Source organism: Solea solea, chromosome 5, assembly GCF_958295425.1.
Source record: "Solea solea chromosome 5, fSolSol10.1, whole genome shotgun sequence".
Taxonomy (NCBI): domain Eukaryota; kingdom Metazoa; phylum Chordata; class Actinopteri; order Pleuronectiformes; family Soleidae; genus Solea; species Solea solea.
In genome coordinates, this window is record NC_081138.1 from 9,545,429 (window position 1) to 9,561,600 (window position 16,172).

The 16,172-nt window shown below is 41.0% G+C and overlaps 1 protein-coding gene across 1 annotated transcript in view; it reads left to right on the top strand.

The window, feature by feature from the left end:
- Window positions 1–220: 220 nt before the first annotated feature.
- Window positions 221–16,172, top strand: part of mpped2a (metallophosphoesterase domain containing 2a) — a 65,453-nt gene continuing 49,501 nt past the window's right edge. The window contains exons 1-2 of the mRNA XM_058628884.1: window positions 221–551; window positions 3,168–3,439. Coding sequence (XP_058484867.1) covers window positions 3,327–3,439 — 113 coding nt within the window. The 5' untranslated portion in view covers window positions 221–551; window positions 3,168–3,326. The remainder of the gene's footprint in view (window positions 552–3,167; window positions 3,440–16,172) is intronic.

The following is a 16,172-nucleotide window of genomic DNA, read 5'->3' on the forward strand; positions in this document are numbered from 1 at the left end:
TCGGTCACCTCAGGACAGCTGTGAGGTGCATCTCAACAGAAATGTGTCATGTCCGACAGCAAGTGAATGTGGCACGGAGGAGGAGTCCCGCTCCACCTCCCTCACCGAGCGCGTGTCCGACTCTGAAAGCGCGCGCACGGTAGGTGGCGTGGGGTTGTGCTCGCTCCTGCTCTCTCTGCTCTCTGACCCCAGTGGCAGCTCCGACTCACTGCACTCCGCCTCCCCCTCCGAGGACAGACAAGGGTGTTCTCCCTCTCTCCCTGTTCTGTCAGTGTCTCTCGCCCTCCTCTCCGGCTCGCTCTCTCTTGTCAGGTTTATCTCCACAGGAGTCAGCGAAGGTCCCGCCGGGTCGAAGGTTCTGCCCTGCCCGCTCACACTGCCGCACCCCCGGACGGCCGCGTTGGAACGAAGCTGCACGCTCTTCTGCTGCTGCTGCTGCTGCCGCATGGACCCGCGTCCCTCCGCCGCCGCCGCTGCCGCGTAGAGGGCGACCCCGACCCGACACTCTTTCACCGGCCAGATTAACAAAACGCACAAAAACCCCACAGAAGGTAGAGCAACCTTTCCGCTTCACTTCTGTAACCGAAGAGGGAGGGAGGGAAGGGGAGACGGGGAGTAAAAGAGAGATTCCTGACACAAAGCCGTCGGTTAAAAGGTGGCTTGTCATGTACGTGAAGGAGCAGAAGGTTAGCGCGGCGGTGCTGTGACACTGACTGAGCACCTTTGGCTGATATCATTTTTTTTTTATTTAAAAAAAAAAAAAAAAAAAAAAAATGTTATTGCAATTTTTATTATTATTCCTGGATCGGGTTCATAGACCTTTCTCTTGTTTTCGTTTATTTGTGTGTACATTTCTGCAGGCAGCAGTCTTAACGGCAAACGGCGCATTGCTCACACCGTGTCTCTATGCTTGGTATCAGAATGGGTCAATTTATTCGCCTTCACTGCCCCTGCTCCTCACTGTACTGATTTCCACCCGTGAACTTATCTACGCGGTGTTAAACAGGCGCCGTGTGTGTGTGTCTACAGCGACAGCACTGACAGATACAGTGTGCAGCCGCGGACTGAGGAAAAGCAGCTCAGTGTGAAGCTACAGCGTGCAGAATAAAACATACTGTGTCTATTGCCTGCGCAGGTTTAGCAGGCTAAGCTAGAGAGCTAGTTGCTGCTAGCACGGCGAGTTTCACACACACGGACTGCACACAGCAGCGAAAGAACTAAACTGCATGCTGTACACATATCCGTCCTCAGATTTCTGGCCTGCATAAGCAAAAAAAGAGCGCTTTTTCCGAGCAAGGTTTCTGTAGAAGTGATCGCTGAGATGTAGTGTACATCTTTCCTTCTTTAATTATTTTTGTTAAAAACATTTTTGAACAAGGAAAAAGTCTCACAAAGACCAAGCACCTCTAATAATAATAATAAAAATAATATGTATTTTTTTTTAATGCAGACAAAATCTGCTAACTTGTTTCTAATTGCTATTTCACATTTTGTGCAAATACACTAGTATTGTAGTAAGTGTGTTAACTCATCTTCAGCTGTTCCGTGTGCTTTACCTTTCATTTTTCTAGGCTGGAATAAATATTTCAGAATAAACTTAATAGCACACATCACAGGGTGCAGCAACCAGTTGACCCAGAAAACATGAATCAATGTTTTCTGGAGAGTTTTTACCTGAAGTTGAAGGTTATTTGCTTATAAGAAATCAACTGGAGGTCAAAGCAATTTCTTAATTCATTGCTGCATTGCAGATTTTAATCATTATGTGGACTCTGGAGCAGCTGATTTTCCATCAAAAGTGTTTTTTTTTTTTTTAAATTAAGGTTTTGCTTTTAAAGTTTTTTCTAGTTTTTCTTTTGTGCTGCATAAGGAGGTCTGGTATATAAAGCCTGTCAAACCCGCAGTGGCCACTTTACTGTCAGTCAGGGAGGTCAGACAGGAGGGAAGCTCTGGATGCAAGGGAACTAACAGCCAAGCCCGGTGAGTGAGTGAGTGCTGAAGATGCAAACACAGCACCGCTTTTTCGTCCATAATTTGAGCAGTGCCAGTATGAATGTCATTTTAAAATTTTGCATATGTATAAGAGTATATGCCTATGCAAAGATGGTAGAGCAGCTCAGCTGGTAGATTGTTAGTGGTTTGTTTCAGAAATGGAGCACTAGGCCTGGAATGAGAAAAGCAAATCCTTTTTGTTGTACTTTGTATGTTTTCTGGGCTATTTGTCAGCATGGAAGCGGACCTTTTTCCTGAATGGGTTGCAAAGATTTTTTGTTTTACTGAAGGCTGTGCAACTGTGTGATCAAAAGCAGAGACATGACCTGCGGCTTATCTTTCTTGCCACGTTAAATTTCAACAGGCTGATGCTTTCGAGGCAATGCCTGCAGTCATTTTGTAATTTATCGGGTTATGAGTAGTAATTAAAAGGTTGCCCTCCAGATTGTCGAGTGATGCCTAAACAGTTTTCTTTGAAATAGATATTTTAAAATACACAAGCTATTTTTACTTCACCTCATGGAGTGGGAGTGAAGTATTGTTTTTGGTGGCTCTGTGCTTCTGCACTTGCATGCACTTGCCAATATGAGCAACAGCAAGAATTTTGACCCTGACGTAGATTTGAACACACAACCTTCTGATCTGGAGTCAGATGCTCCACTGTTGCACCACATAGCCTGTTATACATATGGGCCAACAGGCTTGTTGTGTGAATGAGGTCTGACATCTCTGATTGCCTTGTTTATTCTTGTACTGGAATACCATGGGATTTTTCTTTGTGTTTTTAAAAAGGGCAAATCTGCTAATTATAAAGTCTTTAAATTTCTGTTTAAATTTCTAATTAGGATTTCATGAAAATCGTTTGAGGTTTTCCTGGAATTGAAGCCAAACAAAGGAAAGTAAGTGCTTATAAACAGACAGTGAATCTGCCTGTTGTGCTTATAAATTATTAGAACATGATCACACCCCATTCATGTGATGTGAGCTCTGTCTGTTTCTTTGCATTGCGTCAACCCAGTCGTTTCTGCTCTTCAGCCACCTAACTTGTTATTTTTTGTTACAATTGGGGAGGACTTACATTTCTCATTCTGTGAACGGCCCCCCGACCAGTGCATGTCCTGTGTAAAAGCAGCTGATGTGAGTGCGTGTGTGTGTGTCTCTCTGTTCTATTGTAGGAACAGACTGCAGTGTGCCGTGGTTAAGTCGGTTGGCTGGGTTGCTGCTGCTGCCACTGCTGCTGGTAGACTGGGCCACTTGAGCGAAGGATGACCGCTGCATGGCTCGCTATTGAATCCCGGTGAACGAACGGTGTCTCATGTCCAAACGGCGGAAGGATGGCTCATGGCAAAGTGACCATCACAGTGGACGAGTACAGCTCCAACCCCACACAGGCCTTCACACACTACAACATCAACCAGAGCCGCTTCCAACCTCCTCATGTCCACATGTAAGTGCCCGCACACACACACACACACACACACACACACACACACACACACACACAGGTGCTCATAAACATGGTGAATCACTTGCCATGAGATAGTCAATCAGAAATACCTGCATAAATAAATTAATTTGTACTTTTTAATGAAATTCCACCCTGATTGTAAAATCCCACTTTTTCACATTTTTGCCATGTGTATAGTTGATACAAGTTTTGTATGAATATCAGAAAAATATATTATCCGATCTGAAAATGCAGCTATGAAAGGAAAAGATAGCCAACCAGGAGCATCATTAATGCAGAGCCTTTGTTTATACTTGCATTTAATTGGCTCAAGATCAGGGAGGGTATGGTGGCCAGTGAACACCAAAACAGTTCAGTTTTATTTGTACAGCACCGAATCACAACATTCATTATCTCAAGGCACTGTAAAAACAGTACAAACTACTCTGTTCAAAATAAGATTAAATAAAATATTCATTGTCAAAAGACTTTTGAAGGAGTGTTGCAAGATGTTGCCCTAAAAAACACAATCAGATTTGACAAATGAGCAGAATTTGCTTGAACATAACAGCTCACTGAAATTCAAAGATTTGAGGACAATCTTCTCCGTTTTGGGTGGTGTTTGTTCCTACTCTGTGTCAGACCGGCTTCCCTCTGTTCGTTGTGGTTGTACAATGTGCCTGTGATCATTTGTACCACATTGTCATTACGTTGCTTGAACACTTTTTCGTGTTAGGGTGCCTTTGTTATTTAATTATAACACCAGTTGCTTAGTGTTGCACTTGTCTGATGTGGTTATGTTCTTTCTCTCATTAGTGGGTCAGAGGGCTGTGACCCGTCAGCCCTCGACATGAAAACACTCATCAGAGTGCTGTGTGTTTTATCTGTGGGCAGATTTTTAACACAGTGCTGCAGCTTGCTCAGTGTCCTTTCCCAGTTACTGTTGAGTTTGTTTGAGCCTCAATAAGAGGTTTGTGACTGATTGTTAGTTGTGTGTAAATGCACATTGTTTTTGAAATATTTTCACACTTTGAGTGTTGTGTAAAAAGTTTAACCTGCAGCAGAGACACGAAGTGAGTGAAGAAGAGTGACTGAGTGCTGCATGTCTTTTGTTGTAAAGTTGTTTTGTATGGGGGATGCACGACATTGGACTCTTCCCCAATATCCAATCTGCCAATACAATATAAGGTGGCTGCTTGGGCCAATAAATTATACCGATATATGTATGTGTGTGTATGTATGTGTGTATATATATATATATATATATATAGGTTTGGTAAATTACAGCTGCAACAAGTCAGAGTCAATAAATTATTTAGCCAAGAAAAGTAAATAAGAGGCATGATAGAGTTGATGGTTTTTGTTATAACACCAGTGCAAAAATGAAATTATTTGAGAAAAAAAAATAGCCCACCTATTGCATTGTTGCATATATATGTGTGTATGTGTGTATATATATATATATATGTATATGTGTGTGTGTGTATATATGTAAACTAGATTTCTGCACAAAATTGGTCATAAAATGTGATCTGATCTTCATCAAAGTCACAACAACAGACAAACACAGTCTTCTTAAACCAATACCTCACAAACAATTATATGTTTTTATTGAACACAGAACATAAACATTCACAGTGCAGGGTGGGGAAATTATGTGACAAGTATATGCTGTCTGATAACTGCATGTAAATGGAGTAACTATAAGATGATGGACCAGTGCAAACAGCTAAACTGAACACTTGCCGCCCTCCTGGTGTTGGTAGTGTTAATGCTGTGCCACTGTGTTGTTTTGGGATTCCTTAGCTGTGAGCAGTGCTGCCACCGTTGGTGCCGTCAGTGTGGCAAGAGAGACAAGGTCACCTAGCACTTTGTTACGTCATTCCATTTTAATGGGTGACAAAGGAGGTAGTAGACACAGCTCTGAGTTCATCTGACTTGATTCCTCTTTGACATTTGAAGAGGCTCCCTGATTTCTTCTTTTTTCACAATAAAAATATAGTATTTTTATACAATATTTTTTTTAGCTTTATAACAGGACAGACTGACCTCTGCAAGGTTCCATTTTTTTTGTTAAATCGGACAGCTTTTTTATGATTATGTATGAATTATTCCCTCTGCTCTGATTGAATTTTACATGTTTCATTTAGAGTCTTGGTTAGTTGTGTGTAACACTGCTTATATTCAACAGTGCTGCACCAATTAACCACAAGCAAAGTCCACTCTGAACAGCAGATTAACAATACACAAAAGAAAGATGACATAAAACATCTTAGTTGATAATCAGGAATAAAAACAGTCGACCTGATGCTTTGGAGGAAAACCCTGAAAATGAAAGTTTCTGTGAGTGGATCCTCATTTGTCATCTGGCATTTGTTTAATTTCAGATGACGAAAAACAAGAACAGATCGTCATTATGTTTGTATTCAAGTAGTAAAAGGAGCTGTTTATTTAGTGAAAAGGATAGTTTGAGTGTCAGACAGCAAGGGTGAAAACAATATGCACTTGCTTCTGCTGTTTTGAGAAACACAGCAGTGAAAATTAGACATTAGTCCGTGTCTTTAAGATGCAGAAGTGCAGTACCATTTCCTGAAACTTGAAAGAAATAATTGTAATGTGTCATCCATATAAACTTTTTTTTGCCTATATTGTGCAGTCCTGCTGCATTTCCCATTTCCACTGTGGTAGTTTTTGAATGTAAAGCCCACATAGGAAGGGGATGTGTTGAAGCTATGGGGCCTCTCAGATATGTGTTTGGATAAATACATTAGGCTGTTTCCTGGCTTCCACAGAGCCTGCAGTGTTTTACTTTGTCATTTTTAAACTCAGACTGGGAACTCTGGGATCACACATACACGCTTGCACACACACCCGTGTTAGCCCATCCCCCACTATGTTTAAGAGCTTATAGAATACAAGCTCTGTTCTGGGAGAGTAAAGGCTTGTTTAGATTTCAGAGATAATGATCAGACTTGGTCTTAGTTCCTCTAAGTCCCTCTCTCACTGCATCTGCAGAATTTGGACATTAATAAAGTTGTAACTTCACTGAAAAAGAGAACAATTTCAAGTGAGGCGGTTGCCCGCTTTTTTGAAATTCTATCCATGCTCAAATGGTTCTCTCGTCCTTGCATAGTATATTTAGATTTCTGCGATGGAGTACAGCAGTACCTTTTTTTGCTGTATTGAAAGGTATCGGTGTCTGAACCTCATATGAAAACATTCTTGCCGAGCATGTATGCTCAGACTGACATGCACACAGACATGCGCACTGTGGCAGTTACAGGCTAATGCTCAGGAACGTGACCCTGAAGTCAAAGTACCCTTTCTTCAGAGCATGGGACGTCTCTCTGTCTGACAATGAGCTACAGACTCATTCCTGCCCTGTTTATGTCTGGTTCAATTTCTGAGCCGTCGGTTTTATTTGTTTGTTTGTTTTTTCTTCCTTTTTCCCTTTCTTTTTTCCTTCAGCCCCCTCTTAAGTCATCACATGAAATAAAATGCTCAGCAACTTGGAACATATGCTTCGAGTTGGGACATTAATGGGTTTGAATCCAATTTGAGCAGGACTGAGGCCAGACTGGAAAGGATAAGCAAACTGAGAGAGTTAAAACTAATAAGGCTATAGACTGGAGAGCTTGGTTGTTTTTGAAATGTTTGCAGGTCCGTTAGATATTATGAAGAAGTTTTAAAATGCTTTAAATGGTGTTTTTTTTTTTGTTTTTGTTTTTTTAAACCTGTCCTGCCTAGTACCTAGGACATGTAATATGGTTGACTGCATGCCTTGTGGTGTTAGACAGATTTGACAACAATATCAAGTGTGTATGGGTTAGTAACACTGAACAATTGAAATTATATAAAATAGACAGAACATACTCGACAAAATAAAACATAGACAACATTAGACTGACATTCAGGTACAGTTTCTACATCAAGACCACATCAAGAGAGGGTGTCTGGACTTACAACAGCTATATCAGTTTAGTTTGTGTGTGTGTGTGTGTGTGCGTGCGCGCGCATATCAGTGCATATGTGCAGGGATTGTCATTAGATGTAGTCGGAATCTGAGTGGGGGACTGGGCCAATGCCCGGCCAATCCCCAGTAGCGGGCCGATAATGATCCAGGCATCTAGGGCGCCCAGCAGCGGGACAGAGCAGGTGAGACCCACAGCCACTACCCCCTAGACCGCCCACCGAGGAGGCACAGCCAGAGCCCACCAGAGACTGACCGCACGCCCCCCCATCCCAGGGAGGGACTGGTGGAGGCCCATGCAGGGCCCCAAGCCAAGGGGGCCCACTGAGACGGAAGACAGGCAGACCCCCGAGCCGGTCCAGGGCAGATCCCCCAAGCAGAGGCGGGGCCAGAGGTCCAAGGGGCCCCACCAAACATCCAGGAGTGCCGATGCCCACCGGTGACCCCCGCCGGGGAGGCAGATCGCTGCCCACCACAGCACCTTCAGGGAGGTGTGTCATGATGGGCCGCGGCCATCCCACCCAGACCCCCCTCAGGCTAAGTGTATGGGATCAGATCCCCCACGTCCAGCGATGTCCCCCCGCCACCCCAGCCGCCCCCACCCAGACCGCCAGCCCCAACACGGCTGAGGGGTGAGCAGGAGTCCAGCCCAGCCCACCAGGGAATGATTTGGTGGTGTGTGCATGTGTGTATGATGTGTGATATGGGGTATGTTGGTATCTAATTTAAATGGTGTTAACTAAAGCTGCGACTAACGATTATTTTCATAATTGATTAATTTGTCGATTATTTTCTCGATTAATCGTTTGGTCCATAAAATATCAGAAAACCTTAAAAAATGTTGATCGGTGTTCGTCAAACCTGGAAATGATGATGTTCTCAAATGTCTTGTTTTGTCCACAAACCAAAATGATTAACTTAACTTAATGATTTCTTTGTTATCCAGAGCAAAGAAATTGAGAAAATATTCACATTTAAGAAGCTTAAACTTTCGGAAATCTTGTTTTAATCATGAAAAAAGCTTCAAACCGATTAATCGATTATCAAAATAGTTGCTCTAGTGTTACCATTTTATTTCCTGGGGCCTTGTAAAAATCCTGCTACTAATGATTGTTTTATCTATTTCAGCACAAATTGTACTAAAAGCTTGAGTGATTCAAACAGCATTCCAACTCTAATATGAAATATTACTCGTCTTGGACATGCTGTTGTAGTTTCCTTAACTTAAAGAAAATGGTACCATATTAGATAGAGCAGGAGTGATCGCAGTTGCGTTGGCATTTCTCACTCGGTGAAACTAAGCGATGTGAGAGACTGAGGGTGTGACAAGACAACGTAACCCCTGTATCGCAATAAATACGACAACCCTACACTGTGTCCCAATAGTCCCAATAGCCGTCAGACTCTTTTTTAAAGCCCCCCCTCAGTCAAGACTACAACAGTGATTGATGAGGCAAAAAAGCTGTCTTTAAAAATGAGAGGATTGTTATCTACAATTATCAATAAAAAGCATGAAATGACATCAAGCAACAGCCATTTACTGTGGTGAACCACTATGGTAAGAGACTGCCATCATCTCCCTTAAGAGCACATAGTGAATTTGATGCTGCGGTGGGCGTGACAAGACAAAGTAACTGGTATTGCAGCTGCAACACCCCTACACTGTGTCCCCATAGTCAGGATTGCCACCAGACTCGAGACTGACACTTGAGAATAGTATATTATTATATGTTACGGAAAGCGCAGTCTGCCTGTACATCTTTACACAGAGACATCACTTGTTAATGCAGAAAATGTGACACATCCTTAAAAGATTGTGTTAATGTTCTTTTTGTACAATTATTTATTTAACAAACATAATTTACTCTAGACGACTGAGCCACATTCGTTTTAATCCTGGGTGATGAAAATTCTTTAACACTCCCTTCTCCAGAAAAAAATCCACATTTAACAAACTCCTTCTCCTCCAGATGTATAGTCAATTATTCCTGCCTTCTGAATAATTGAGAAGCTCATAAATATGAATCATTTAATGACTTTCACTGCCTGCATCCATACACGTGGATATTCTGACACAAGCTGGTGAGGAAATGGCAGCAGAAGAACATGGCCTTCACACACTTTTTAAGCACTTTATTTTGGCTTCTTGGTAGAGAGGAGCAGCACTGTGAATGTTGCTGAGGAAATTGTGAGGATATGTTTTTGCATAGAGAGGAGAAAAGCCTGTTTAACATCTTGCAGTGTTATATGTATGTATGTACATGAATCATTCTTTTTTTATATTATTATTTTTTTTCCATTTCCATGAATGAGTTTGTACATGAAATGTTTGAGAATTGAATGAGAAACTGCTGTTTTAGCTGGTTGATTTAGCTCTTCTGTGTTTCCACTTCTACATATCTGTGAACTGTTAATAACACTTATTTCTCTTGATTTCAAGGAATGATTCAGTTGAATTTAATTTTTGATTCAGAGCATTTGTATTTTATTAGTTTGTGGTGCCATTAAGCTTGAAAGTACATTTAAAGCAGGGTCTGCTCTTGTTTGTAGTTGTGTCTTCAGTTGGGATATATTTAACTGATGATCCAGTTTCAGGATTTTTGTGGCCTATGTATGATTTTTATTTTTGTACATGTTGCCCTAATGTTCCACACTTGCCTTGCAGTTACTTTGCTCTCTATGCTCGTTTGGTTCACATGCTTTTAGTTTGTCAGATGCAATGGAAGCACTTGTTGTAGTCTGATTGCAGACCTTTTCATGTTTCTTCATTATTCAAACAGACTAATGGCCCTTTTCCACTATGGTCCCGGCTCGCCTCGCCACGGCACGGTTTAGGTTATATTTCCATTACCAAAAAAAAGTACCTACTCAACGTGAGTGAAGTCATTACTGCATGGCTGCATGAAACTGCGGTGACTTTGTTTTACACGCGACACACACACACAAAGCAGTGGGAGTGGACGTCTCCGGAGCACAGGCTCCGTCTGACACACTGGACTGAAATACAGCGGCAGTGTCTATGATGCCGCTCACTGCTCGCGATCATCAGTGCTGTCACTAAATACACCACACTCCTCTGTTAAATATTGAGATTTTACACATTTCCCTGGTAGTTGTTGGAGATGAACCCACGTTTTAGGATTGTTAAGTATTTTTAACTGATCTACAGTTTGGCATTGTCTGGCTTGATTTTTCTGTCGGATGTCTCTTCCTGTGACGGCACTCCATTATATTTGTATAATGGACATGTTTTCTAAATGAAAATAATTTATATTAAGAAAACATAGCAACTGCTAACACCATTGTGTAGGGAGCGAGACACAAGACTGCCAAAAACAAAATATCTTTCTATCTCATTTCTTAAATGGCAACATGAGCATGGGGCAGACTGAATAATAAAATACCAACTCAGTCAGATTTTCAGGCTCTTTATACGTCACAAGATATTTGGGGAACTGAAAATGCCCCACTATCCTGGAAATCTATGATTATTTACCTCATGCCTCAACATCCCTTGTTTAATTTCCCTTCCAATCAGTTTATGGAGGAGCAGTAGTCAGGCTACAGTTCTCCTGAGACAAAGAGCAGGTCCCATTTTGTGGCCTTTTCTTTTTGTTGGCCTGCTGCTGCTCATCGGCAGGAGTGGAGGGGCTTTTGTAACAGGAGAACCCTTGATTAAGTTCCCTCTCCACCCCTGACCTGCTGCTGGAGCCTTGAGAGATGGTGGTTGTGGTGGGGGGTTAAGTGACAGTTGACATTGGACAGGTCTGCTGTTTTTGAGATTTAAGCCCTTTTGATGTTTTTTTTGGGAATTTGGCATCTGAACCCCTGGAGCCTGGCATTGCAGGGTATGGTGTCTTGATGATGTAATTTCCCTATTCTGCTCACATATCCACACCTATCTGTGCAGCATTGTATCATGAATATATGTTGGTGGGTGACTTGTATGTGAACAATTTCTCACCGAAACCCTCGCTTCAAAGAAAACAGTAACGATCACAAACCAAATCTTTTTCAAACAGTGAAAGGGCCGAAAGGAAATTCAATTTGTAATTGTTATGTTCACTCGTTGTCATTTTCATTTTGCAAGTGATCTTTTGCCTGAATGAAGCCTTGGTTGAACAAGAAATTAATTTGGAAACAGCTGCACAAAGTAAATGGTACTAAGCATGTCCATCAAGAGGGAAAATTGATAACCTTGACTTGATACAGAGCTGCAAAGTGCTGATGGTGTGTTTTTTTCCTGCACTTTGTTTATAGATGTGTTGTCGTCCAGGTGAACATTAGTCTGCCGGTTTATTTTTTTCCCCTGGAGCCACTTCTTGCCCATCTCCTCAGTCTTCTTCCCATCAGCCTGGCAGCCATGCAGACTGTCAGCAGCACAATTAAGGACTGTGCTTTAATGAAAGGGGCATTAGCAGAAGCAATTTATTTCCCAGTGCAGTGCCGGAAGGTTTTTCTGACGCTGATATTCCAGCGCAGGCTTTGTGTTCTCTTACTCGGCCATTATAAAAGAAGTAACAGGACAAGGAAGCACTCTGCCTGAACAAATGGGGTGGGGGTGGGATTAAGACAAAAGACCATTATATTTTCTTTAAAATCAATTCACATTTGAGTGTTTTCCGAGCTATTTTTTGCGTCATGTCTTTTCTCCTCTCGTGAATTTCCATCATTCTGCATCTATATTGTTGGATTTTCTTGTTTTCTCTTCTTGTCTCCCACCTTTGCCTTATTCTTTTCTCCCATCTGCACCCCTTTCCCCACCACCGCCATCACTGCCTCCCCCACCCCCATTATTCCTGTGTTCATTTTGTTCCTCTGAAGTTTATTGAATTAGCACAGACAGCTGAAACGCAGAAGATAAGAGAGGTGCTCGCTCTATGCTCCTCTCAGAGAAATGGTATTGCACCGTGGATGAGTGAGCTGTGTGTTTGTGTGTGTGTACAGAAGGGGGAGGGGAACTTAGGCAGGGCTTATAGACGGAGGAAATAGGGAGCTTATGTTTTGATGCTTGTCCTGAGAATGATAAAAAGAATGTGAGCTCAGTGTTTTGTTTTCAGTTCAGCAGTGATAAGCTTTGAAATTTGTCACTCTTGTTAGTGTGATGGACACACAAACATACATTTTTTTCACCAATAGTCTTTGGCCGTTTCTCAATGCCCAAGTATGCAAGGATGTACTTGCATACTTGGGATGTATGACTGGAGTACATACTCGCCAAGTGCGCGAGTACACAAGTACGATCTTTGCAACAAACCTCTGTCGGTCTATGTTGGTCATGTTGGCAAGTGCGGAAACACAGACAGACAGACACACACGCAGAGCCACTAAAAACAATACTTCACTCCCACTCAGGGTGAAGTAACATATGTGTATGTATATATGTATATGGCATGGGCGATATGGACCAAAACTTATATCTCGATATTTTTAGTTTGAAGGGTGATATGATAACGATATTTTGAACAAAAAGTGTGTACTTTTAACTAATCACCATTAACCATTTATTAAGTTTTAGTTTAGTTTTTTGCTCAACAAAGCACAGCTGTGCATATAACAACAGATATAAACAGTAGTGTTGCCTGTTTGAAACATGTAAAGTACTATAAAAGAAAATCTATAGTAATAGCCTACACTTATAGGCATAATTGTGCAAATAACAAAAAATGAAGAACAAAAACAGGCTCAGAAATCTGGAGACCAGAGCCTCGGTGTCGGACACTGCAAACAACGAGTCGCTGATGTGTCTTAAGTCCACTTGGAGCCGAAATCTGCGGCTAACAGCTAAGCGGCTAACTGCTGGTGCTGCTAAAAACTAGTGACAACAAACAGGCATTACGTCACCCGCTCATCTTTTATTTTGTAGTAACAAGTAACGAAGATGGTTAAGTGAAATGTATCAGAGTAAAGGTACACATATTAATTCAGAAAATAACAGCGCCATTATTCTTTTTCTTAGCCACCAACTGCTCACTCTCCACCTGCACCGTGTCCGCAACATTTTCGTTCAAATTTCTGTTGTGATGCGTAGCGTGGGTGGGAGAACACTATGTAGTATGTACATGTAAGGGGTGTGATTGAGCAGCCTAATTTGGCATGTAGGCTCAGAGAGAAGCAGTAAATAGCATTTGCAAGGCAACATAAAAATAATATATAATATACCGGTATGGCAATATTGTCTCAATTACATATCTCTTTCAAAAATGTACCGGTATAACTCTTACTACCAGTATATTGCACAGTCCTAATCCTAATATGTATGTGTGTAAATATTAGGGGTGGGAATTGATAGGTTTTTATCAATATCAATGCCATTGTTGATTCTGCCTACCTATCCAGTTCCTTATCAATTCTCTTATCGATTCCTGAGTAGTTGGTAGTGGAGTAGTAGAATGGGGAAAAAAGGACTTCTACACAGTCTTCTGCACCAAAAGCAACCATTTTATTTTTTTTCCCAAAATGATGTATGCACAAGACTGTGAACATACTGAACAACACCATGACAAGATTTGGTGTAGAAAAAAAATATAGTTTAAGAATTTAGACTTATACAATAAATAAAAAACAGGAATAGAAATGTAATACTTGCTAAATGCTTGCATGCTAAATTATAGCTTAACACTCCTTTTCTTAAAAGGGACATTGTAAATGAAGTAACAGTGGACATACAAGTAAAAATAGTCATGTATGCCACAATAACATTGTTCATGTAACTTACTGCAAGTTTAAACCAGATTTCACTAAAATTATTGCTTAATACTCCTTTTCTAAAAAGGGATATGTATGCCTGCATAACATTTTTTTTTTTTTTTAAATGAAAATAACGCTACTGTAAGCTTGTCACAGTACACTTAATGAACATCAGCAATTCTTATGTAAGAATACAAGCATGTCTGCCTTTTCTGGGAGGATTCTTGAGCGCATATTAAATTAATATGAACGTTAGTAAAGTTACGTTACCGTCGTCAACGGAGGTTGCAGTGGAGCTTTGACCAGAAACGTTAGCACTCGTACGCACGTGGTCAAACACATAACATTCTTGGTAATAATGCCATGCTGGGTTGACAAACATGTTGCTAGTATTTGCACCCTTACACGATATTAAAGCATTGCACTGATTACAACCAGCAGAATTTCCTGCCTGTTTGGTGAAATGGAGCCAGACTTTGGATCTCTTTCTCCTCTCCATGACGCTTCCTAGTATTATGGGAGCAGCTGAGAGTTAAGAGTGTATCCCTATTAAGATAGCATGAGGTGTGCAATGCGTGATGACGTCAATGTGTTGTGCGTGTGAGCGACAGTGTACGGAGTGAGTGTTTTTTTGATATACAGAGAGAAGAACGAGACTTATTTACCGACAAAAAGCTTATAACTGCACTGGAAGAAGTGTTCGGGTTGATTGATACAATAAACACTCAAGATAAGGAATCAAGAGGTGTCCGTCCATATGTTTACCTGCCGTGTGGAGCTAATTAGGTATTTGAACCTGAAGCGAAGTGATACTTCTTCAGCCCTGGAGAACAACAGAGTGTCCTCCCCTATGCTCTCTAACTACGGTCGGGGAGCCGAGTAGGAAAGTTTAACACTCATGTGGTGTGAAGATCCTAGTCGTCGCAGAGTGTGATGTAAATGTACTGTGACGCAAAATTTGGGGGAACCGGAAGAAAACAGTGAACAGTGAAATGAGAGAATCGTTAATAACAATTGATAACGTTGGAGGCGTACAATTCCCGATGGAATCGGTCAGTTGGAACCAGTTCTCGATTCCCATCCCTAGTATATATGTGTGTATGTATGTATATATGTATATATGTATGTATGTGTGTATATATATATGTATGTGTATACTGTGTATATATATATATATATATGTGTGTGTATATGTATGTATGTATATATATATATATATATACATATATACAATGACAGTGCAACAGTGCACCTTTAATATAAATCTAAAATTCAAAGTTAAAATAAATAAAACTTAGTATAATATACATATATATACTAATAATATACAGTAATATACAAACTTTCAAACTGTCACGTCAAAACTTCTACATTAAAAACAAAGTAATGCTTCAACACCAAATCTAGAGACTTCTGAGCCAACGTATCACTTCAACAGGACAGGCCCAGATGATGCTGTTTTGTGCCGGGCACTTTGCGCACCAAGTGTCCACAGAGGCGGAGCTGTTCACCGCTGACAACGTCGCTGCCAAACTATAAATGTTTCATATTTTAATACACAAACCACATTTTTAAATTCGAAAATGACTAATTTCTCGCCTCAAGATTTATATTTGTTTTCTCTGCCGCTACGTTGCGGCAAAATGCATTCTGGGATACATGGCTTTCCCAAGTACGCTCAAGTCATCACCCAATGCATACTTGGAAAAACGGGCGGAGCGAGAACACATTTCCGGTTAGGAGAACCGTACTCGCTACTCGCGTACTTTTTAGCAGAACTTGTACTGAGGCTGATGACGTTGTAGTACAGAAAAGTATGGATATTGAGATACAGACTTTGTGTTGTGAATTTAAATAAGGATGTACTGCACTGTGAACATCTATTCATAGTCATTTATTAGCTCCCATATATAATTGTATAAAATATTTTTTCTTTGTCAGCTCACCCTGCTCAGTTCAACAAGATTTAAGCTGCAGTGAAACTTTTGTAATGTTTATAGATTGAAAAAAAATTGGCTTAAATTAATAGTAGGTCACATATACATTACTTATAGATGTTGTGATAAGTGCTTT